General features: G+C 40.5%; 2 protein-coding genes across 4 annotated transcripts in view; one reads left to right on the forward strand and one right to left on the reverse strand.

Moving 5' to 3' along the window:
• The first annotated feature begins 1,625 nt into the window (after window positions 1-1,625).
• Window positions 1,626-14,859, forward strand: Casp6 (caspase 6). The gene is made up of 7 exons (XM_047566457.1): window positions 1,626-1,735; window positions 6,502-6,544; window positions 7,402-7,548; window positions 8,019-8,095; window positions 10,114-10,289; window positions 12,928-13,084; window positions 14,134-14,859. Exons 1-7 carry the CDS (start codon window positions 1,696-1,698, stop codon window positions 14,373-14,375), a joined length of 882 nt encoding a protein of 293 aa, XP_047422413.1. The 5' UTR covers window positions 1,626-1,695; the 3' UTR covers window positions 14,376-14,859.
• Window positions 14,860-15,607: 748 nt separating this feature from the next.
• Window positions 15,608-25,885, reverse strand: part of Mcub (mitochondrial calcium uniporter dominant negative subunit beta) — a 136,896-nt gene continuing 126,618 nt past the window's right edge. For 2 of the 3 annotated variants that reach the window (XM_047566455.1, XM_047566454.1), the window contains 4 exons: window positions 19,281-19,441; window positions 17,762-17,965; window positions 17,082-17,198; window positions 15,611-15,849 (listed from right to left, as the gene is read on the reverse strand). In XM_047566455.1, coding sequence (XP_047422411.1) covers window positions 15,772-15,849; window positions 17,082-17,198; window positions 17,762-17,965; window positions 19,281-19,441 — 560 coding nt within the window. In that variant the 3' untranslated portion in view covers window positions 15,611-15,771. Of the gene's footprint in view, window positions 15,850-17,081; window positions 17,199-17,761; window positions 17,966-19,280; window positions 19,442-25,885 lie in introns of all 3 variants that reach the window. The other variant, XM_047566456.1, reaches the window with a different exon arrangement.

The raw sequence follows: 25,885 nt of genomic DNA on the forward strand, positions 1-25,885 counted from the left end.
TCTCTTACCCTGCCCAAAAATCAACTCAGGATGGATCAGAGTCCTAGGAATTAGACCAGAAAATACAGAAATAGAAGAAAATGTAGGTAGGGTCAACACTCCAGCATAGAGGCATAAGCAACGACTTTCTCAGTAGGACCCAGTAGGAAATAATTCTCAGTAGGAAATAATTCTGAGGTTCATAAATGGGAAGGCACCAAATTAAAAAGTTTCTGCACAGCAAAGGAAACAATTAGGAATGTGAAGAAAGAACCCACAGAAATTTTTACTAACTACTCTTCTGACAGAAGCTTAATATCCAGAATATATAAAGAACTCCAAAATGTAACAACAAACCAAACAAAACCCCAATTAATAAGTGGGCAAATGGATTAGACATTTTTCAAAAGAAATAAAAATGGCCAACAAATATATGAAAAATGTCAAACATCATTAGTAATTAGGGAAATACAAATAAAAATTATACTGAGATTTAATTTCCAATTAGAATGGCAGTCATCAAGAATACAAGCAATAATAAATACTAGGTATTATGTACAGAAAAAGGAACAGTTTACACTGATGGTGGGATTGTAAATTAGTACAATATGGAAATTGGTATTGAGATTCCTTAAAAGTTTAGGCAGGGAACCACCATATGTCACTCCTTGGTATTTATCCTAAAAAATTGAAGTCATCATACTCTAATGATACATGTATACCCATGTTTATAGCAGCACTATTCATAATAGCCAAACCAAAGAACCAGCTTAGGTGTCCATCAATAGGTGACTGGATAAAGAAAATGTGATATATACGTATATATATCTATACACACACACACATACATAATGGAGTTTTATTGAGCCATAAAGAAAAATGAAATGCAAGAAAATGGATGAAACTCGAAGCCCTTATGTTAAGCGAAATAAGCCAAATTAAGAAAGTGATGGGCTATATGTTTTCTCTCATCGTGAATGGAAGCTAGAGAGGAAAAAGGAAAAGAAAGGGGGGAGTGTGTGGGGCAGGGGAATCTCATGAAAATCAAAGGGAGATCAGTAGAACAGAGGAAATGGGAGAGAAGGGGAGAAGTGTTGGGGAGTAATATTGGCCAAATATTATTATACTGTGTACATGTACGAATATGTACCAAGAAATCCCATCGTTATGTACAACTGGAATGCACCAGTTTAAAAAAAGTAGAATAAAACCCTCCGCAGTTGCTTCTAGTTTATTTAACCCCACATCCACTGTGCAAACAAAAAGTATAATACTTTATTACAAGCCCTACAAAGTCACGGCTCTGGGGAAAGGACTACTACGTGAACAAGAACAAACGCCAACCTCCACCTCGAGGGACCCGGGAGGAGCAAACGCATGAAGCTGCGGGAGGGCGAGCCGAGCTCACCGCAGGTGATCTCAGGTGGCCTGGGGCTTGCCACCCGGGGCCCTCGAGAGTCCTCAGTAGCAACGGGCATTTCCGCGGGGCCGCGTTCCTCTCTGGGCTTCGAGGCTGGTGAGAACTTGCCCCTCGCAGTTCCCAGGCCTCCAGCCCCAGGGGCTCGGGAGTGACGGGAAGTGACTGGGAGGCGCTCAACTCCGAGGGAAGCGCTGGGGGCGGCGGAGGCGGGGCCGGGGCGCGGAGGGGCGGGCGCTGCGGCCCCGGGGCTCCAGGAAGCAGAGGCCGCTCGGACGTCGGGCAGCGAGCTGGGCGCTATGAACTCGGCTGCGGGGTCTCGGGGTCCCAGCCCTGCAGGTAGGTGCGGGGCGCCGAGGGGGCGCCGGGCAGCTGGCGCGCGCGTGCAGACCCGAGGGGCTCCCGGGCTCCTCCGGTGTTGCGGGACGGCCTCCAGTAGTTGCGGGTCGGGAGGCGAAGCGCTCGGGTGCGGTGGGGCCCGCTTTGCGTTTTGGCCCAGGGAACCCCCTCTGGGTCCCGGGCCACCGCCTTCTCGTGGCCGCGGGCGCCGAGCGCTGGGCGTGTCGCTGCCGCCTTTGTCCTCCGCCCGGAGCCCTCTCCAGGCGTCGGGGCCATTTAAACTTTAAAAGGCTGCCCGTGCCCCGCACCCGATTCCTGGCCTTGTGGCTTTGGAGGTTGCCTCTTGCTTGTTCACTTTTAAGTAAAAAGAAGTGGTGGTACTGGGTAGTACCGGAGCCTGGTTAGCCCGCGGTGCCCGGGCAGAGGCCCCTGGGGTTGCCTGGGCTTGACCCAGAGGCAGGACCGGGCCGGAGCGGGCCCCGCGGCCCCTTGGTCTTTGGCATCCAGGAAACCTGCTGTTGACGGTTTGGAGGGAAACTACGGTTACTTTTTCTTTACAAAGTAGTCAACTGCTAATCACGCTTCAGGACGTTCTTTTGTCACTCAGTCACTTTATTACTGGTAAAGTAGAAACTTCAAACCTGGCCATCGTTTCAAAAAATGTGGAACAGTCGGTTGCAGAGGCTCATTATTTCAGAGCTTTCTTGGCTGCACTTACTCCACAGGCAACTTGTGAAAGTCACCCAGGTTGTGGGGGGAGTGGCCTTGGATTGGATGGACCAGGCAGAATCCAGTGGCCATCTCCAGCTTTTGAACGGAGGGATGGGGGATGGGGAGCAGAGTGGGAAGCTGGCAGGAGACCAGGATGTCTGGGCACGAGTCGCTGCAACCCTCCCTTACCCTTTTCTTCGGATTTCTCACCTGCTTCCTTTCTCCACCCCTGGCCATTTCCAGTGAGTACTAGCCCAAGGTGGTTTATTTAATGTAGTTAGTAAACAGGTGGCTGGTAGAGAATATGTGTAGATTTTCATAAACGACAGAATGTACAGCTAGTTTAGGAAAGGTGGCAAGTCCATCTCTGGTAGAAGGGGGCCTGATGAGGTGTGCAGAGACTTTGGAATCCACAGATGACCTGACTTTCAATCCTAACTCCAGGGCCCTGACCTTGGGCAGATGTGGCCCACTTTCCCTTTCCCTGTGGCTGTGTAACTGGGTGAGATAAGGTATCTAAAGTTCCAACCCATCAACAAATGGTAGCTGGTGGGTTATCTGAAGTGATTATGAAATTAGGATGAGGATTTAAAAGGAGCGGTTGAATTTGTAAAAAATTAATCTGACATAAGTAACAAGGAGGCAGGAGTTACTTTATAGTGGAACAGAAAAGAACTGAGAAAGTTTAATGATGGACACAATTTTGATACATACAGATGAACAGTAATTTATAAATCTCATATAGGGCTTTCATTAAAATTTGTTTTCCTGTCAATTAAGTAATTTTATAGTTTTAGCCATTTTTAAAAAAATTTGTGGGTAGTATAAGGATGTTTGTTAAGAGTGTGCTTCTTGGAAGCTTGTTGACTTGTTCCTGTTGCTCAGGGTGGGCAGGATAATAGTCATGATGTATTAATGTTCTCTGAAATCTACGGCTAAAGTTTATCATTTCTAGATAAACACATTTCTAGTTATCAACTCTAGAAATGTGTTGGAATTTAGATCCTGACTTATGTCTCTATGGCTGATTGCTCACTAAATTGGCTACTGTCCCTGGTTATTATTTGATACTATAGGACAATATGCTTGTTTATGTTAAAGCAAAGGTTAAAGTGAGCCAGGATCACAACCAAAGTTTCCAAAAGCCAGTTTCTTTCTACATCTATAGAATTAACAACTAACTTTCTTTCACAGTATTGGGGATTGAATCCAGGGGTGCTGTACCACAGATTCCAGAGAACACAATTGTATCATGATTACTGTCACAGCCACCCTGAGCTACTTCTCCAGCCCTTTATTGTTACTATTATTTATTTTGAGACAGGATCTCACTAAGTTGCCCAGGCTGGCCTTGAATTTGAGATCCTCCTGTGTTAGCCTCTTGAGTTACTGGGTTTATAGGTGTGCACCAGTGTACTTGGCCATCAAAAAACTTTTTAAAAAAGGTCCCTTGCTGAGATTGTTGGATTCATTAGCCTTGAAATTAAATGTCATTTTAAACAGATTTTCTTGAGCACTTATTTAAAACTAACCAGTAGTTCCTAAATCTATAGGTCTTGACTAAAAAAAGGGAAATATTCAAGACAACCAAAACCCACATCTTAAGTTACACAGTTAGGAAGAATTGTGAAGCTCCTTCTTGGAGAATTCTGAAAAGCAAGAGCTTTAAATACCCAGTCAAGAGGGCTGGTGATGTGGCCCAGTGGCAGAGCACTTGCCTAGCATGTGTGGTGCACTGGGTTTGATTCCCAGCCCCACATGTAAATGAATGAATAAAATAAAGGTCTATCAACATCTAAAAATATATTTTAAAAATATACCCAGTCAAGAATTCATCTCCAGGGGCTGGGGAGATAGCTCAGTCAGTAGAGTGCTTGCCTTGTAAGCACAAGGCCCTGAGTTCGATCCCCAGCACCCAAAAAAATAAATAAATTAAAAAAAAAAAAAAAAAAAAAAGAATTCATCTCCAGTACTTTCACTCTCAGGGACTTGGGTTAGTTGGTGACTGGCCATTTGGCATAGCTTCCTTCAAATACACTTCGAACCACCTTAGGGTCAGCAGTCAGTGGATACTTGGGCAGATAAACTACAGGGTCTGCCACTGCCTTCTCCACCAATGCCAACTGGGTACTTTCTAAGCTGTGCAGAATTCTTGGGTGGTGAGGAAGGTGGTTGACTTTCTGACGTGGATTTCATTTGCTGAGTTGGAAGTGGTTCAATGTCTTTGTAGTGTAATTGGCTGAAAGATAAGAGGTGAGGTTATCTAAGAAGGTAGGTCCTAGACAGCCTTTGAATGTGGGAGGAACAAAGTCCTGTATTAAGTACCTGGTTCCTGATGGTGAGGGTCAGACTGAAAAGCTGTCTTATCTGTGGGAGTTACCTGAAGGACACCTTGGTAGGGTGGAAATGATGAGGTAGAGACTTCTTTTGACTCTCAAATTTTGGTGTAAAACTCACCTTGTTACAAATGCAGATTGCCATTACATTCCTTCATGGTCCTGATTCTGTACATTTTGCTTTGGACCCAGAAACCTGCATTTTAACATCCACACCAGGAATTCTGATGCAGGATTAATTCTGACTTAGGGACAGGGGAATGAATGTCTTGTGGGGGTCTTTCTTGGCTCTGATTACTTGGGTAAATTCTAAGAGGGATAGGACAAAGGGAACTTGAGGCAAATTCCCCACCTAACTTTCACTCCCAGGTGTTTTTTCAGGGAAAAGTGAGGTTAGTACAATTAGATATAGGTGAGACCCTCTGAGACAGAGGGAAACATAACCCTCTTGGCCAGGAGGTGGTAGTTAGGAGTCCTTGCCTTAGGGTCATTCTGCTGCAGCCAACGGGTGCATCTTGCTACAGGGTAATATTTTTGCATATTTTCTCTTTCCTTTCTAAGCTGTCATCAGATAAAAACAGATTCATGATGGGTGGGACATTACTGTAAAAGATGCTACACTTGTGTAGTAGCCACTGCCCACAAGTGGCTATTTACATTTAAATTAGTTGGGAGCTGGGTGCATTGGTATAAGCCTGTAGCGCTGGAGTCTCAGCTGCTCCAGGCTCAGGTGGGTTGTTTGCTGGAGTCTGGGAGTTCAAGGATAGCCTGGGTAACACATTGAGTCCCTGAATAAAATAAGGTTAAGTTAATTGAGAATAAATTAAATATTTTGTAGTTACACTAACTGCATTTCAAGTGCTTAATGGCCACTGGCCACTGGTCATTGCAGATGCAGAACAGTTCTATCAATAGAGAAAGTTCTATCACATAGCACTGCTTTAGGGAGTAGGAAAGGATGCAGTGAAAGGTTACCCAGAGGGTGGGGAAGTGGGATGGAGAGTGGGGAGGGATGGGGCATGTATCCCATTTTATCAGTGCAGATGTTCACCAGGAGATCCAGGAGCTGGGCCTTCACAGGCCTTGCCCTTCCTTTCTTCCACCTAGGAAGGTGATCAATGTGGACCACAACCTGGATTTTCGTTCTCTTGTATGATTCAATTTATTTCAGAAAATATTTACAAAAACATTTTCTACATAACAAAGCAATTGCATATTTCATTTGAGTTCCATCTTCACAGAACTGCGTTAATCTAGGCATATTTTGTGGTAGATGCATTTGTGGACTGTTTTCTCCATTTCTGTGTATAAATGATTGGTTATTTTGCAGCTAAGAGTTGGTGAGAAAGCATTGTGCTGTTTTAGCTCCATTTGTTTATTACTAAGCAGTTTTGCTTCCCTTCCAAGGGTCTTAAAGTTTGTAAGTCAGAAGGGGGCTGGCAGTTCTCAAAAAGTAAAATAATTACTGGGCGCTGTGGTGCATGCCTGTAATCCCAGCGGCTCAGGAGGCTGAGGCAGGAGGATCATGAGTTCAAAGCCAGCCTCAGCAAAAGCGAAGTGCTAAGCAACTCAGTGAGACCCTGTCTCTAAATAAAATACAAAATAGGGCTGGAGATGTGGCTCAGTGGTCGAGTACCCTGAGTTCAATCCCTGATATCCCCCCCCCAAATAAAAAGTAAAATAATTAACAAAGATGGACTTTTTTTTTTTTTTAAACAGGTGGAGAACAAAACATGACAGAAATAGATGCCTACTATAAAAGGTAAAAGTGTGCTTTTCTCCAATAAACGTCTTGTTACTGGCAGCCAAGCCAAGGGATCCTGTGTGGACCTTGGCTGGCTAGATTCAGCTACCTGCATAATAAATAGGCAAAATGAAAAAGGGAAAATGAATTTTTTGTAGTTTGATCAAACTGGGGAGAAACAGCTAGATTGCTTTTCTGCTAGCCCCACAGAAGCAGTTTTGATTTATAGAAACAGGGGAAATATACTTGGCAATGTAGCTAGGCTGTGTTAATCAGAGAACATGTCAGTCTTAAATTTCCTTGGCCTCTGACCTCAGCATGAGGAAATCCAGAAGTTAAAACCATTTGGAGTTTTTAATTTCAAAGGGGATCTGTTTCATTCTTTTCCTTTGTTAGGATCATCCTGTAGAGATCAAAGCAAGAATGGGATCTGGGAGCTAGAGCATGCATGGAACTGAGTATGTTAAAAGTTTTAGTATTGGGGGAGTTGATTTATAGATCCAAGGGTTAGTTGCTGCCCGTGGTTGTCAAAGGACCCTGAGTCATGATCAGAATATTTAATAATTTGTATGATATGAGCCTAGTGCTGGAGCTGTGCCCTATGTTGTCCTTGGTTGCTAAACCACGGGGAAAGACATAAAAGCAGAGTGGTTGGGGTGGATGTTCAGGATGGCATATGGCTGGGGCCTACTGATGGGTCCAGAAGTAGTTCAGCACTTTTCTTGCTAGTCCAGCCTTCCCTCAGGCATACCAGTAGAATTTCAGCCTGGCAGGTGAAAGCAGCAGGCATCCATCTGCACGCTGACCTTGGGCTTGGAAGGGCTCATTGCTTAATATGACTTACAGTGATGGCTTTCTAAATTTTTCATTAACAGTGAAATGTTTGATCCATCAGAAAAGTACAAGATGGACCACAAGAGGAGAGGACTTGCTCTAATCTTCAATCATGAGAGGTTCTTCTGGCACTTGACACTGCCAGAGAGGCGGGGCACCAGCGCAGACAGAGAGAACCTGACTCGCAGGTAGTTTGCTATGTGTGTCCAATTGACACAATTAAGTGATGGTGGAACTTCTTTAAATAACTCATCAACACTAATGAGATCAGAGACCTCACTTGGCCCCAGTCCATGAATCAGGAAGTGCTTGGCTCAATCCCCAGCACCACAAAACAAATTCCCCCAAACAGCATCTCTCTGAAGAACTTGCCTGAGTTATCTTCTTCTCCTATTCCATTAAATATTAGCAGGCTTTGCATTGTTACCAACATTCTTGCATGGTAGGCAGCAATATTCAAAATGGAATTGGTTGTCATTATGGTTAAAGCCTTTGTGATAGAGGACGATCAAGGATATAACCATCACTATTCTTTCTTTTCCCCTAAAGAAAAGTTGAGTTATATGTCATACAAAATGTGTGTAGATTCCTCAAAAGTAAGGGTATTTGACAACTGAGAAATGCTCATAAGTTAATATTCAATTTAATATGTCACCAGGTTTTCAGATCTAGGATTTGAAGTGAAATGCTTTAATGATCTTAGAGCAGAAGAACTGCTGCTCAAAATTCATGAAGGTAGGTAGTTTTGTGTTAAATAGTTCATCCTCCTCTCATGGGATTACTTTATACTATCTCTTAAGACAAATATAAATGGGTAATAATGTTGTTAATTTAACATGGATTATGAGATTTGGTTATGCCCCTCTCTGTATCACTCACTAGATCCAGAGACCTTAACAAATTGCTTTGCCTCTAAAGTTTATATTTAGCCTATCACTAGTTACAGTCTGTTATTCTAGAAATGAATGACATGAACTCTAAAGTCAGTGGTGAAAGTCTAAAATGCAAATCCTACAGATACTGGGCTTCAGAAGGCTCATTTTTAATTGATTCCTTTTATACCCCAAATTTTCACTGCCTTCCAAATAGTATTGATTTGCAAATATTAACATCACACAGCAGATATTCTAATTGTAATATAACTTATAACCATTTTCTGTATGCCATGGATTTTCAACTTACTTGCTAGTGGGCTATTAGAATATTTGTATAATTAAACTTTCTTCAGAGATTTTAATTCAATTGCCAATCATTTTAACTGACGGCTTACTGGGTTTCCACATTGCTCATTAACTCACCTCTCAACTCTTCTGGAAGCCCTCAGTGCTACAGACAGGCATGCCTGTGTTGGAGGTGCAGCCACACATGGGCAGTTGATGAGAGGTAGTTTCTGGATCTTTTCCAGCCTGTTCTAGAAAAGTTTCTGCTGACTCAAAGAAACTTTTAATTTTTGTCAGAATAATTTTGATCTTAAGGGAGGTTGCCATCATCATTTCTTTAAAAGATGCTTTATGCGTCCTTATTTTGCATTTAAGAAAAGCTAGGGAAATTTGGACAATCTCTCTTTCTTTGAACTTCAGTAATTCAGATTTTTAAAATTAGATACAGTTTGGTATAAATTATCCTATTTGAAGACTAAAATAAGTTATTTCATGATAAATACTTTACATTTATTAAAGAATACCAGGCTGGGCACAGTGGCACACACTTACATCCCAGCAACTTGTTAGGCTGAGACAGGAGGGTTGCAAGTTCAAAGCCAGTCTCAGCAACTTGCCCTAAGCAACTTAGTGAGACACTGTCTCAAAATAAAAAATAAAAAAGGCTGGAGAGGTAGCTCAGTGTTGAAGTGCCCCTGGGGTTCAATTTCCAGTACCAAAAAAAAACAAAAAGCAAAAAACAAACCACATCCCCCTCATCATGACTGTCATTTTTGTAGTATTGAATTTTTTTTGTTTCCTGTTCATTTTTTTGTTATTTTTTGATTCATTGTACACAAATGGGGTACAACTTTCATTTCTCTGGTTTACACAAAGTAGAGTCACACCATTTGTGTAATCATACATGTACATAGGATAATGATGTTTGTCTTATTCTACTTTTCCTTCCTCCTGCCTCCTTCCCACCCCTCATTTCCCTCTACATAATCCTTTCTCCATTCTTCCCTGACCACCCCACCACTGTTATGTATCATCATTCACTTATCAGAGAAATCATTCGGCCTTTGGTTTTTTGGGTTTGGCTTATTTCACTTAGCATGATATTCTCCAACTCCATCCATTTACCAACAAATGCCATAATTTTATTCTCCTTTATGGCTGAATAATATTCTATTGTGTATATATACCATAGTTTCTTTATCCATTCATCTACTGAAGGGCATCTACGTTGGTCCCACAATCTAGCTATTGTGACTTGAGCTGCTATAAACATTGATGTGACTGCATCACTGTAGTATGCTAATTTTAAGTCCTTTGGGTATAGGCCAAGGAGTGGGATAACTGAGTCAAATGGTGGTTCCATTCTAGGTTTCTAAGGAATCTCCACACTGCTTTCCAGAGTGGCTGCACCAATTTGCAACTCCACCAGCAATGTATGAGTGTACCTTTCCCCACATTCTTGCCAATACCTATTGTTGCTTGTATTCTTGATAATACCCATTCATATTGGGGTGAGATGAAGTACTGAATTTTTATGTGTAGATAACATACATCTTGTGCTTATTTCTTATGCATGCTTGGCGTCCTTCACAGTGTCAACCTCCAGCCATGTAGATGCCGATTGCTTTTTATGTGTCTTCCTAAGCCATGGTGAAGGCAATCACATTTATGCGTATGATGCCAAAATTGATATTCAGATGCTGGCTGGCTTGTTTAAAGGAGACAAGTGTAAGAGCCTTGTTGGAAAACCCAAGATATTTATCATTCAGGTAAGACTGATCATATTATCCTCTTAATTGTAAATCTGTGGTTCAGTACACATGATTGTAAAAAAACCAATTTTGAAAGTATCTTTCTCCAGTAATTGATCAATTAGAATTGCACTTTGAGCTGTTAGTGATAATTTTTTCTTAATATTGTGTCTTTATTATAAATGAAATGGTGTTTGAATTGACATTTGAAATGGCTCAAAATAATTGATATGCTACTCTTTGGCCAAGCTTCTTATGGAGGGAGCATCACTAGAAAAGGATCTGCTGGTTGAAGTGGACCAGGCAAAGCAGCCCGATCAGACTCAGCTTGGTCTGTGGGAGCTGGAGAGCATGTAAGACTGTGGAGAGAAAGTAAGAATAGACAGTGCTAGTCTAGCCTGCCTCCACCTTCCCATATTTCCTCTAAATCCAGGATTATTCCTCCTTGCCAAATTGGATTTAAGGATAAAAATATTTTGGGGCATGAATAATATCATTTGGCACATCAATAATTTTGAAGAAAAATCACTCAGGTTTGGTGGCCCCACCTGTAATCCCAGCAACTCTGAGGATGGAGATAGGAGGATCACCAGTTTGGGGCCAGCATCAGCATTTATTTAGGCCCTAAGCAACTTAGTGAGACCCTGTCTCAAAAAATAAAAAGGGGTGGGGCTGTAGCTCAATGGTTAAGTATTCCTGGATCCCCAGTTGGGGGAGGGGGGGAGGCAGGGATGAAAACCTGATGATCCAGTGCTGTCATTCTCTATTTTCATGAATGGCATAGAGGGCATGGAATCAAGTGATACCACATGTTGCCCTAAAGCTTGAAGATGGAGGTGGCAGTAAGAAAAGCTAAGGATGGTTTGGACAGTGCGCTAGAGTCTGTGTCTGTGGGACACAGAGTGGAGGATACAAGTCTAGAACCTAGGAAGTTGGCCTGGACTGCAAAAATAAATTTGGGAGTAATCAGGAAATGACTGGTAACAAAAATCATGGAAGAGATGAGTTTACCGATGTTGAATGTAGCCTGAAAAATGAGTGCAAAACTTGAAGGACACCAGTGAGTAATGAGCTGAGGATGGCCCTGAACAGAGAAATCAAGAAAAAAAGTGATTGATGAAAAGGGGAGTGACCAACTAAAAACAAGAGAGAAGATGAGAAATAAATAACGAGCTACTATAGGAGAAAAATCCTTCCACAAAAGAGCCACGTTACTTTCTTTCTCTCTACCTCAGATTTGTTTTTGTTCTTGAGATGGGTCTCTCTATGTTACAATCTGCCTCAGACTCCTGGGCTCAATGGATTCTCTCACCTCAGCCAACAAAGTACTTTGGTACTGTAGGCATGTGCCCCTATGCCCCTTTGTCTCAAATTCTTCATGAACAGGAACAATAGTGGCAGCTGCCTCAAAGGGTTTTTGTGGGGTAAAATGACCTCCCCTAAGGAGAGAAAACCACACAGACCAGTGCCTGGCACGTGACAAGCCCCCTGTAAAGTCTAGCTCCTATCACTGCACCTGGCTTGGCATGTGACTTCATCAAGTTATTGGTGCTTTATCTTATACTTAGGAAAGAGTGGAAATTGAGATCTGAAAATAAGCTGGATAATACTAAGATGATCTCTGTAAAAATGGGATATTAGGAATCTTCTGTTTATTTGAAATCACTCAGGACTGTTTCTTTTGATGCTCGTGATTGTTTTGCTATTTGAGAATTAATTGATGCATGTTAAATGGTATGGCAGAATCTTATTATGTTGCTATATAATTTATGGGGCTATCATAACTAAGTACCATAGACTTTGTGGCTTAAACAACTGAACTTTAACTTCCTCTGTTCTGGAGACTGGAATACTGAGATCAAGAAGTTGGCAGGGTTGGTTGCTTCTGAGCCTCTCCCCTTGGCTTATCCATGGCCATCTTTTCCCTGTGTCTTTGTCCTCATCTCTTCTTAACAGGCACCAATTGAAGTGGATAAAGTAAATTACCCCTTAAAGGCCCTGTCTCCAAATACAGGCACATTTTGAGGTATTAGGTTCAGGAATTCAACACATGAATTTGGGGGAGTGGGACACTGTAACTAACTCATTTAAGAGTAGAATGTAAGGTTAACTTCTGAGGGAGTCAGAATTGGTGGAGGCAGACTTAGAACCTCATTTAAAAGTGAGAATGAAAGAAAGGTGCATTGACACATTCTTCTCAGGTCAGGTGGCATCATTTTGACTATTGACAAGTTATGGTAGCTGCCAGGCAGGGAAAACTGAATCTGGAAATATATAACCTGATTTAAAAATTAGGTAAATACTATTAACATTTAAGAGAAGGTGACTCTTGGTGCTATGGGTGTGGTTAATGTGTAAGAAATTTTAAAACTGTCACACGCTTTTTCTTCCTACAGTGTATACCATTCAACAGTTTGGTGTGTACTTAGGGATACTAATTTTTTTAAAAAAATATCAGCTAAAGGAAGTACAAGTAGGAAAACAACCTTGTCAGCTTTAGTCCCCTCTAAACCCAAATGCATGGTTTTTCAATTGTTTGTAATGTGACTTCAGTTACTGATATGAGAAGTACTGAATTATATACATTTGCTCTAAACTTTAAATACTGGGAAGGAAACAGTTGGCAAAGAAGGTGGTTTATTCCTCTGTTTTATAGGCGTGTCGGGGAAACCAGCACGATGTGCCAGTCACTCCTTTGGATGTGGTGGATCATCAGACGGACAAGCTCGACAATGTAACGGAGGTGGACGCGGCCTCTGTGTACACGCTGCCTGCTGGAGCCGACTTCCTTATGTGCTACTCTGTGGCAGAAGGTGAGTGGTGGTTAATGACATATGGTTGGCTAACTTAGCTAACTAAGTTCCTTTAAGTCCCAGTTTTGAGTTGGGTTAGGGCTTTGAGGATCAACCACCATGTCCCAACAAAGACACAGAAATGATCTAACACATGGCAAAAGAGTAGTAAACAAGTGTGTAAAATACCTAATAGAAGAATCATTCCTGAGTGCTATGTTGAGTAAAGCAACAAGTCTAATTACACCAAATACTAGCACCATCGTTTATTGATGATGATAATACCACTGTGGAAATCCATGGAAAGCATTGCTGAAAAATATTTTATAATGGTTCTTCTTTGCTTTTATAGTGAATAATTTTGACTTCTTATCTTGTACCTTAAGATCACTGGCTACCATTTTGGGTTTTTGTGTTTTTTTTTTTTTTTTTGGTGGGGGGGGGAAATGGAAAAAATTATATAGAAGTAACCCCATTTATATAAAACTATAGAATTACCTACATATGTACATACCTATCATCCCAGAGGTAGGTGGATGGTAAGTTCCAGGAGAGCTGGGAAACTTAGCAAGATCCTGTCTCAAAATAAAAAGGGCTAGGGATGTAGCTGTTATAGAGTGCTTGCCTAGCATGTGTAAGATCTTGGGATCAATCCTCAATACTGCAAAAATGAATGAAACAGTAAATACAGAATTAATATATTTTCTTACATGAGACTAGTCAACAGAAAAAAATTAAAACCATTATCATGGACACAACTTAGTCTTTTCCAAGGATCTGGAACACAAACTTCTATAAACTGTGAGTCATAAAAGTACACTTATTTTATTTTCCCCACACTGGGGATTGGATTCAATGGTGCTCACTGAGCTGCATTTGAGATGGAGTCTCACTAAGTTACCCAGACTTGTCTTGAACTTAAAAGTCCTCCTATCTTGGCCTCCTGAGTCTCTGGGATTATATGTGTGCATCCAAATACAAAGGTATTTTTTCAATCACTTCTTGTTGAAAGAGAAAACTCTAGTGCCCTTTTTCCTCCTCATTTTTATTTATTTATTTATTTTTTTAAGGATATTATTCTCATCGAGAAACTGTGAATGGCTCATGGTACATTCAAGATCTGTGTGAGATGCTGGGAAAATATGGCTCCTCCTTAGAGTTCACAGAACTCCTCACACTGGTAAACAGGAAAGTTTCTCAGCGCCGAGTGGACTTTTGCAAAGATCCAGATGCAATTGGCAAGAAGCAGGTTCCCTGCTTTGCCTCCATGCTAACTAAAAAGCTGCACTTCTCCCCAAAATCTAGTAAGTAGGGGCCACTTTGCCTTATTATATGTATGCTGTATATATTTCCCTTTTTACATAAAACAGCCTCTCTGCATTGGAGAGGTTTAAAATGTTTCAAGGTTTAACCCAGCAGAGAAGTGCCTTTTGTTTTTCAATCATGTGTACATGGTGAAAGGGTTTGAAAAGAATTCCTCAGGAAGTCTACAGCCATACCACCCTGAATGTGCCCAGTCTCGTCTGATCTTGCAAGCTAAGCAGGGACAGACCTGGTTAGTATGGGAGAAATCCTCAGGAAATTACATAAAATTACATAAAAATCTACAAACATTTTTCTTTTTTTTTTTAGTAAACTGTAAGATTACCTATAATATTTAGCTGATTTGACTTGTATTTTGTGACTTTTTTTAATAACAGTTTATTGCATAATATTTTTTAAACCTAAGAATTAGACCATTGATTTTCTTTAATAAAATACTTGAAATAAATATTTTATGAAATTTTTCTAATTCATATTCTTATTTGTGCAATTGTGGACTTGTTTTACTTGGTCATATATGTTTATTATGTCATCTACATAGGAATAACCACATTTTTTATATGACTTTAACGCCCAGTTTAAAAAAAAAACCTTCAAGAACTAGTTTTTGGAATTCCCAGGATGAATATAGTTCACAGTAATTCTTAGGCACTAAGGATTAAACACCTGCAAAACCTGATGTTGGCAGCATCTTCCGCTTCCAATTACCATACATTGTCCAACCATCATCAGACTCATTCGCTGACTGTCACATTAACAGAATAACATGTTACTTTTAAAGCTCAGTTCTTGAGATGTGAAATTTGAATAATACTGTTCTGCTAGCAACCTGCTGGGATGAAGATGTTTAAGTGTTTGGGCTTTGAGAACTGGAACAACACATGAGTTGCTAGTTCAAAAGCAATACTTAGCGTGTATGTCAGTTGCAGTTCAGAAAGTACCAACTACACAGGACAGAGACATACATACCTTCCAAGAAATGATAAAGGTCTTACTTCCAGTTACTGAGTATGAAAAACAGAAGTTAATGACAAGATGATTCCAAACAAAGCCTGAGACTGAAAGTGGATGCCAAGCACACCGACCACTTTGCCTGCACAGAGGCAGGGACACAGGGTAGGGTGGTGAGGATGCTTAGCCAATTACAGCAGCTGCTGCTTGGTGGAGGCAGCCAGGCCCTGTCTATAGTAACAGGTCACAAACATCTACACACCAAGAATGCCAAGTGAGAACGTCTATAAATACTTCTGTTTTACATGAATTTATTAACTAAAAAAGATTTGAGACAGTAAAATTGAAATGAACTATGAAACACAAAATTCCAGTTTGGAAATTACAAAATCAGTACATAATGGAAAAATCCAATGATGTTTAAAAATGTGAGCCTAATTCTTTTCACTGAGTTCCTCTACTTGCATCCTCAGGTAGAGGGAATGGCGCACACGTTCCAGGGATTCTTTAGCCTGTCAGGGGAAAAAGCAGAAGCAATGATCAGAGAGGAGAAGAAACCAGCATTAACACTTCAGAAGAATTCTATGTAGTCAGTAACTTGGGCCAATAAAATGTTTAAACTATTAACACACATGCCAAAGTTACTTCAATTTTATATGAATCCTTTTTTAAAAGATGAGTTTATGGTTTCTACTTCATCATTATGCTTTAAAATATTAGTTCATTCCCTTCATAATTCTTTTTCCAGTTCATATTCTAAAAAAATTTCCTGTGGCCTACAAGTTTCCCTTTTTCTCTTCATCTTATTACCTAAAAATAATAAATACTTTACAAGATGTTATATTAAATCTTAAATGTTCTGTCCCATAAACTAGCTGTAAAGAAGATTCCTTAGCTTTGAATTGAATTGTTTAAATGTTAGGGAATGTACAAAATTAAAAAAGCATTATTATATTTTCATATATAATGATAATATGAAATAAAAAATGTTTAAAAATTCTTCAATTTGGGCTACAAAATTCTAATAATTTTTTTTTAATTTCAAGGGTGGATAGTTTTAGAAGACACAGATAAAACAAAAGACATGGTTTGTGACTATTGAGCATATATGGATAATGGAGGATATTTTTACCAAGACTTTTTGTTAAAAAATTACTAAGAAAAGTAAAAAACCCAGTTATGTGCTGAGAAGTGCATCTGAATAAAGTTAGTAAATGGGGAGGCCAGAGATAAAAGCTGCCTAAGAAACGGATGGTGAAAAACCACTTAAGAACCTGGCAGGCTGACGTTTGATAGGCTCCCTCGCCTTTTCCAGCAGCGCACACCTGGGTAAGTGAATTTAAGGCCCACTTCCTCATCGAGAGGAGGAATTCCATAATGATTCTTCTACTTGCATGGAATGAAACACAAATGTCTTTAGTTTAAAGTCCCCATCACAGTGTTTATCTTTCTACAGTTCTTCTTTCTATTTGCTTAGAAACAGATTCTAGTGAAAACTTTCACCATCTCAAACTCATGTAAGACATTTTCACATACATTTAAAACTATACCCATGTAGAGTTCAGAAGAATAAAGTTAGAATGTGAAATTAATAGCAGATAAGTCAACCATTTTGTGGACCAGTCCCACTAAACACAGAAATCTCTCTAGGACATTCTAGAGGAGGATACAACAATTGAGTTTCCCTCCTTCAGTCCTGGGTCCCAAACAAAACCAGCCATAAGATGTATTTACAAAAAGATACCATAGCAAGGTCGTCTTTTAACTTGTTGTATTGTTCCACATCAAAATGCTGTTGCTGTGATTTCTTGTGGAAGAACTGAAGAAACTGCCTACTTCTAACTGATGTGTAAGTATAATTCTGAAAAAGAAAAGAAAACAGCATGTGTTGAATGAACATACTGCCTCTGCAAGAAAGATTATTTGATTCAGCAACACCGAAGCAAGGGGAAGGCAAAAAGATAAATAAAAGTATTTGCAGTGGCTACTAGAGCAAACATAAGTCAACACATCTAGAACATGTAGTCTTGTTTAAGATCAGCTGTTCCTTTCACAAGCAAGCAAGTTGGTAAGAGAAATTACACAAAGTGGGAGAGAAGAGGAAAAATGCAAAGGGAGATTTTTGGCAAAACAACCATGAGTTACTCAGTATTTTGCAGTACAATTTTGTTTTATGAAAGAGGGCGTTATGAACACAAATTGGACAAATTATCCCAAAGGAGGAATTTGTGTCATACTAGTTATTCTTCAGAGGTTTTATATAGTTTCTTTGTGCTGTAAATCTCCATCCAGTCTGGTAAAAACAATAAAAAATTCACCAGCTCATGAAGACCCAGATAGCAGTAACTTAGTAAAGGTTTTATTGCTTGGCTTGGATAAGAAATTCTTTGCAATATTGTTTAAACTTACTTCCTAACTACTCACCTGTCGAGTTACTATGAAGTATGCAAAAAAGATCATGGAATTTGTAAATGTGAGGAAGTACGTGACTGGTTCCATGATATCCCAGGAGTACACCCACCAGGTGAGCCAGGCCATTGCCCCACCCTGAACTGACAGCAGAGCTAATCCAGCCCACAGGAGTCCGCTGGTTTTGGCCTCAGACCGAGCTTCGATTCTAGCTCTCACCTAGAGGGGTTGTTGTGGGGAGGATACCATTAATTTAGTTTACAGGTGCATCAACTCAAGGGGAAAAAGCAAGCAGCAATATTTGAACCAGTGCATATCTGCATTACTTTAAAGAGATCAGGTCTATGGAAAAAAATTTATAAAACATCACATTAATTATCCATTTCCAAATCAGTTCTTAGTTTTTTTAAATTATAAAGGTAGTATCTGCTCATGAAAACAACACAAAACCAAAACCTTACTGTAAAAGGGCATACAATGGAAAACTCGGAAGTCATCCTTTGAAACCTAATTACAATTATAGGCCCATTTTCTTTGACCTAGCAATTTTGCTTCTAGGAATTCATCCCCAGGCACACTTGTACACGAGACTGAGTGCAGATTCATTTCTTAATGCAAAAGGCAAAATTAACCCACATTACACCAAGGTATTCTGTGACTATAATGAGGCTTCTCTGTGCCAATGAGAGGATTCCAGTGAAAGGTAAGAAAATGTAGAGAGAAAACTGAAAATGACTATAGGTGGAAGTATAGTAGCTCAAAGCACAGGGCAACAGGATATGTATCCACGGGCACCCTTTTATCTTTTTAAAAAGCAAAAAATAAAAATGTGCGTTAACAATTCAGAAAAATAAAATGAAAGTTCCTCTCTCTGGCATCACCTAAATACCCTTAAACACTATTAAAAGCTACTTATGGGCTGGGGATATAGCTCGGTTGGTAGAGTGCTTGCCTCGCAAGCACAAAGCCCTGGGTTCAAAATCCTCAGCACTGCAAAAAAAAAAAAAAAAAAAAAAGCTACTCACATCTCAAACTTTTTATTTGTGTACAAGATACACACATACCCTCCCATTTTTAAAAAAATTAAAAATGGGATTTTATCCCCTTAAACAGATTTCCTCACCCCACTCTGCAAATAAATCAGTTATTATTATTTTTTTTTAACCATGGTTAACCTCAGATGTCAAGAAGCCATTGCTAACTTCCAGGCACAATTCTGTTAAGCAGAAGGAGGGCCTGTGAGGTGACACCCAGCTAGCCCATCCCAGCTCACATGCTACTTACTTACAGGGCTGATCCTCTCCAGGCAGCTCAGCGTCAGACTGCCTGAGTTCGTGTTCAGGCTGGACCACGTATTAGCTCTATACCTCTGCTGTCCAGTTTCCTTATCTCAATATGAGGAAGAAAACTGAACTCAGACTCGTGAGAATTAAAGAAGGAACTGAGCATATGTAAAACATTCAGAAAAATGCTCATGTGAGGGGCACTTACTATTAGGTGTTACTTTCAAATACAAGCTATGGATTGTCCTGACCTGCTCGAGGGGCTGCAGCTGTTCCTTCAGGTGGTCAATTTTCTCCAGCAAGTGCTGCTCTCTTTTCTTCTGAGACTCTTCCAGATGCAGGACTGTGAACAGTCCGTGAACCAAGGATTTCACACTTTCCATCTCAGGCATGTGCACGTTGCTTGGTTTTTCTGGAAAAAGGGAAAGGCAGTCATCTATTTCCTTCTGTGTAAGTCCAGAGAACCAATCTGAGTCCCAGGGCCTGGCTATCTGCACATGCCACCTCCTAGAGAGACATTTGATGTTGGTCTATTTCAGATGATTTGATTAGTCGGTCCTATTAAGGCCATCTGTAATGACAAGTTACAAGACAGTAGCTTTAAAATTCATTATGTTTGTCTTTCATAGTACGACTTTTGCTGTTGCTTTAAAAATATACATACAGGAAGAGTAAGGAGACTACCTGTTTACTTCACTTCACTTTCGCACATTAGTATATGGGTTCACTTTATACCTGAGTTCAACCTCAGATCCAACTCTCTGTCCCCATCTTTGCAACATTTAAGTCAGGATCCTCAGGGGAAGGAAGCTGGTGTACAGACATGTAAACAAAGGTAAAATATACATTTGAAAAGCAGTTCAAGTGTATATTCTTTTCAGCAAGTGGAGTCACAATAAATGTAGAACTGAAAGTCAATTCATATATACATTTGGAAAAAAAGAGTATAAGAGACCAGAATTATGCCATCCCCAAAACATGCCACTTTGGCCTAAGGATTATTTTGAGCTGAAGGCATGCAGCAAGCAGATACAAGAAAAGCTCTCTGGCCTCCCTCTAGTATCAAAAGCAACTTCTACACACTGAGAATAGAAACAACCCCCTGCCCTGGCTTTCTGTCTCACACTCTGCCTTCTCTCGTAATAAAAGATTTCCTTGCCCTAGAGTTCTCTGAAGACGGTGTAACAAAAAAGTTTCCTCTATCTTCCTCCAAAGCTGGCTTTGAAAATAAAACTCGTTTTTCCTGCCAACTGGAACAGCAGTAGAGCCTAGCCTCTTGCCCCTGTGCAGTAACGGTTGCTCACAGGGACGCCTCTGCCTGCCAAAATACAGGCCACAGCTTTACAAAGGTCTCCCCTCCCCACTCTACCAGACAGCACCAGGGTGGCCCACTAAAGACAAATGTGGACCCTTTTCAGCCTGGAGATGGCACTGCAGCCATCTCCATGGTATATCTTACTACCTTTTATCTATCATTAACCAAGTTACTAGCCTTCCCACAATTTGCTGCCCCAAGAGACTTGGTCCTTTTCATTTGTCACTTTTGTAAGGAATCTGGCCTCCCAACCACCCGTCAATCTGCGTTACGCCCGCCTCTCCCGTTACAGGAATTTCCGGCTTACGTTGCCGTAACCTTCCTGCCTCCCACATTACGTTCTAATATGTCATTGGTCCATCAGTCAGTCTGTAATAATTCTCCTCCGCAATTGGTTCCTCCCAGCCCGCGAAATTCCAATATCTGAGGAGAAACCCTGAGCCATCTTCTTCTTTTCCTTCTTCCCTTTCCCCTGAGCGGATGTGAATTGTCCGCATAAAATAAAGTTCCTCGTGTGGGACCTGTGTCTGCGGAGCGTTTTTCTGGGAGTTATCGACGAACCAAAACTGCCCCTAACATCTGCCTAACAACTTTTCCAAAATGTATTCTTCTTTGTTAAAGATGCTACAGAGGCAGGAATGCTAAGCCACCTCTTTGAGAAGCACTGCATGTATGAAATGTACACATTAGCAGACTACTATTTATTTTTCCTAATCTGTCTCTTGTTACTGGGTCCATTCTCAGATAAGAGTAGAGGCAACAAAGGACTTAAAATCAGCATACTACAGAGACACAAACCACATCAATGTTCATAGCTGCTCAATTCACAATAGCCAGATTGTGGAACCAACCTAGATGTCCTTCAATTGATGAATGGATAAAGAAACTGTGGTATATATATATACAATAGAATATTACTCAGCCATAAAGAATGATAAAATTATGGCATTTGCAGGCAAATGGATGAAATTGGAGAATATCATGCTAAGTGAGATAAGCCAATCTCAAAATACCAAAGGACGAATGATATCACTAATAAGTGAATGAAGACACATAATCGGGGGGTGGGAAGGGTTAGTGTTAGGGTTAGAGTTAGGGTTAGGGAGGGGGTAAGAATGGAGGAAGGAAGGACTGTATAGAGGGAAAAGAGGGGTGGGAGGGGTGGGGGGAAGGGAAAAAAATAACAGAATGAATCAAACAACATTACCCTATGTAAATTTATGATTACACAAATGGTATGCCTTTATGCCATGTACAGAGAAACAACATGTATCCCATTTGTTTACAATTAAAAAAAAATCATTCAAACTGAAAAAAAAAGAGTAGAGGCAAAATTATTTTTTCAACCCCCACAGGAGTCCCAGTGTCATTTTTTAACATAGAGCTCTTTAGATTATGGATTTCACATCTTTCCTCCTTTGTGGGTTAATAAATCCACATAAAATTAGGCTGTGATGATAACTTTCTGTTCACCAATGCTACAAGAGAGCCCAAGGGAGGGGGACTAAATGAGAGGAAAAGCAGACAGACCTGCCTGTTAGACAGCAGGAAACAGCTGCACACAGGGAGACCAATGTTCCCAGAGTCAGTATCAGTTGCTGGTTTTAAAATTCATGCCACTAGTTCTTGGGTTATTTTTCTTCCACTGCTACCCAGTTCTTCAAGATTTTGCTGTGGTTAATTTCTTCCATGTTCTAGGCTAAAGTTGCCACAGAGGAGTGAAAACTAGCCTTGTAGCTTTCTGAGATCCACAGGAGAGTCAGAGTTCATTACCATGAAAAACATTGACAATTAAAAGGTCTGAATGCAAAAAGAGGACAGGCCCTGTAACAAGTCAGTGCAAGGCACAGGAGCCAGAGTAAGAGTTAAGGCCCTGAATACCTGCATTTCAAAGAGGCTGAGGCAAGAGGATTGCAAGTTTGAGGCCAAACTCAGCAATTTAGCAAGGCCCTAAGAAACTTAGAACCTGTCTCAAAATAAAAAAGGGCTGAGGATGTGGATCAGTGGTTAAGTGCCCATGAGTTCAATCAAAAATAAAACAAAGATCAAATATTAGACACTTATTATTTTTATTCATGGCTGTTTATTCATTTTATATGTGTCTTTCATGTGGACTATTTTCATCTTCTGAATTTTCAAATCCAAATTTGCCAATATTTTAGGAAAAGAATCATTTAAATAAATTTTGAATTCCAAATTTATAAATTTCATTTTCGATTAATCCAGCATAATTCCTCTGTCATATTCCTTCCAACTATGTCCATGTCCCCATTAATTTACTCTGTGAGATGGGTCAAGTCTCTTTCAGTGTTAGGTGAAGCAGCTTGTACATGAGAACACTTAGACATGGGCTCACTGGCCCCTGGGGCTCATTCCAACACACAGCAGGGAGAAGGGTCTTCCAATGAGCTGGGAGGAACAGGAGGCTGTGCATTAGCCACCTGGACCAAAGGCTTATATTCCATGTTGGGGTTTGGGGAAGAGGAAGGTCACTGCACAGATTATGAGATTAGGATATTAAACAACTGTGATTAATACCGTAAAGTCTGTAGTGGAAAAAGTAGACAACATGCAAGAACACAAGGGATATAAATGGAGAGATGGCAACTCTAAGAAAGAACCAAAAGGAATTACTAGAAATAAAATCCAATGTAACAAATGAAAAATGTCTTTGACAGACTCATCAGTAGAGTAGATGCTGGGGAGCAAAGAACCAGTGAGCTTGACCATATATCAATAGAAACTTCCACAGAAACTCCCCAAACTGAAAATTAAAGAGAGAAAAGAATGGGGGGAAATTTAAAACTACAGAGCTAAGACCTATAGAACAATAGAACAATTTCTGAAGGTATATGCATAAAGAGAATTCTACATGGAGAAGAAAGGAACAGAAGCAGTATTTAAAGTAAGGATAACTGACAATTTTCCAAGTATATTGCTAATGGTTAAAATAATTCAGAATGAGTCTCCCCTATCCAAAATGCTTGGGATGGATGATTCAAGCTGGTGGATTAGAGGAGGGCTGCATTCCAAGCTGCTCTGAGGCTCAGGATTCAAGCAGCTGGAGTACTGCTTCTCAGTGAGGTGGGTGAAAGAGGGATTTAACTAAAATTCAATACCGAACAGTCAGAGTCTCTTAAGAGACTCAGAACTTTGGGTACATTAAACGAAGAAAGACTATATTGAAGCCAAGCTGTCTGTGGCAGTGATAAATGTGCTGGTTCAACAACGGTGCTAGGGGTGGGGGGACACAAAGCACAATGGACAAATTAGGTACCGAAAAAACAGAGATCAGAAAAGCAGCGTGAACTTGGTTGATCCAGAGGGTACACTGCAAAGTGGTGTTTAAAAAGTGCTCCCTGGTTCTCTGGTTCTCAACTGGCCACAGACAGCTGAGGTGGAGCAACTTGAGATGGCCGTGCTGCAGGTGCTGCTGCAGAGCTGGGAAATCATAGCCAACACTGACATTCTGTCTCAACAAGCACCTACTGTGTGGCCTGGGGTCTTCCTAGCAAAATGTGAGTGAAACCAGAACACACAAGATTGTACCCAGGGGTATTCAAGTCAGGAAAAGCAAAGGGGAGTCCAACTCACTTCTCTTTTGAGTCTGGAGTTCACAGGACCAGGTGAGCCACTTGAACAGGTGGATGTGAGCACACCCAGGGACTAGGCCTGGGAAGGCTGTGTTCCTGGGCAGCAGAGTGTGTGGAGGATTAGCTCCCCTGCCCCATCAGTAGAATTCCTGGGGGTCCTGAGATCCAGGCTCCCAACAGAGTTCAGCAGCTGCCTGGTCCTAGGGGTGTCTTGATCTCATCTTTCCAGAGTAGACACCACCCAACAAAGCCCCAGCACCGGAACTCCTCCCACAGAACTCTTCAGCAGCCCCACCTGGGAGCACATCCATCTAGTCTGCACAAAGCTCCAACTGACAGCACTTCCCACTCCATCCTACCTTATACTGAGAAGAAGGGAGCTGAGAGTCATTTCAAACCATCTTCAGTCTTTGGCCATTTGAGCAACAAAAAGAGGAGGGGGTTAACAACCCAGCCATTGCTGTCCTCTCAGTACACAGCCCAAAAAGAAATGGAAAGGACAGTTGGGTTGGGTAGTGACCATTCATTTTCACTCACTATTTTGATCACCTCAGTGGAGATGATTTCTTCATTTTTCATTAAGAATCTTTTTTTTCTTTGTGTGTGTGTGTGTAGGTATTCCTGCTGTGCTGATTGGTTCATGGACATGTATATACAAATGTATAATTTTTTCTCAATTTTAGCACTTTTAAAAATGTACTTATTTTTCCTTGCCTTATGTCTTTTGAGAGTGAGGGTTTTGGGTTTGTTTATTTGGCTTTTGTTTTCACTTGTTTCTCTTTTTTCTGTTTCTCTCTTTTTTTCTTCCACTAATAGCCCAATTGTCTTGTTCTCTCTTTCTCACTTCCTTAACTTTGTTTTTCCTAGTGTTCCTCCTTCCTTATAACCATCACCTGCTATGTATCTTCTGCATTCACTGTTAACTTTTGAAACTGTAAACGCTTTTCTACTTTCCTATCACATTTTTTCTATTAATGAACTATGTTTTATGACGTTTAAGAACTAATTGGTTTATATATAAACCTGCCCCCACCATTCATGCTATTTCAGTTATTACTGCCGTGGATGACATAGTTGACACCTGTTGTTTGCTTCTATGCCAGATCTAGTTAATGGTTACTTATGGTTTTTGCTGTCAGCAATCTTTGCACCATTCCCATTTTTTTGTGGTAATTAACACTGTAGATATCATAGGAGGAATCAGTGTTTATTTTAATGCTGCATACTGTTTGCATTTGTTGTTGCAATTGTTTGTTTCCCCCTATTCTGTGAGGTTCTAGGAACCAACAGGGACACTAGAAGTTCAGAGGGTGGAGATTGCTACTGAACTAAATTCAGCTAAAAGAGCACACCCTGTTCCACACACAAATTAATGACACTCAAACTTAAGCAATACTTTAATATAAAGAAGAGAAGAGACAAAAACCCAAACTAATGACCAGGTCATAATTAGAAATGGCTAGGGATGGGCTCTTAGGTCCTACTCATGGACAACCCCTGTTACAGCAAAAACAGAATTAACACAAAGGCTGTGGATATCACACCTACAAAGGAATCTCAATCTAGATCACTCTAGGACACTTTGGCAACTGAAGGCTATGCCCTAAAAAGATCCGCACATAAGAGTGCAACAGAAATACATTCTAATAGATGCATAAAACCCAACAGAGGAATAAAAGAAATATGAAAAGACAAGGTAACATGACACCTCCTAAAGTTCATAATTTACCAGCAACTGACTCCCTAAATACTGAAGTGGATAAAATACCAGATAAAGAATTCAAAAGAATGATTATAAGAACAATCAATGAATTCCAAGAGAATACAGAAAAACAACTATGAAATAAGGAATTCAGTATAGGATATGAGTAAAAATTCAGTAAGGAGATAGAGATATTGAAAAGAACCAAATGGAAATCTTGGAAATGAAACACAATAAATCAAATAG

The sequence above is a fragment of the Sciurus carolinensis genome, chromosome 10 (assembly GCF_902686445.1).
Source record: "Sciurus carolinensis chromosome 10, mSciCar1.2, whole genome shotgun sequence".
In the NCBI taxonomy this organism is placed as follows: Eukaryota; Metazoa; Chordata; class Mammalia; order Rodentia; family Sciuridae; genus Sciurus; species Sciurus carolinensis.

Coding starts and splice junctions, on each gene's coding strand:
- Casp6 (XM_047566457.1), top strand. CDS start 1,696: ATGAACTCGGCTGCGGGGTCTCGGGGTCCCAGCCCTGCAG. Junction 8,096..10,113: donor GCTGCTCAAAATTCATGAAG/GTAGGTAGTTTT, acceptor CGTCCTTCACAG/TGTCAACCTCCAGCCATGTA. Junction 10,290..12,927: donor CCAAGATATTTATCATTCAG/GTAAGACTGATC, acceptor TCTGTTTTATAG/GCGTGTCGGGGAAACCAGCA.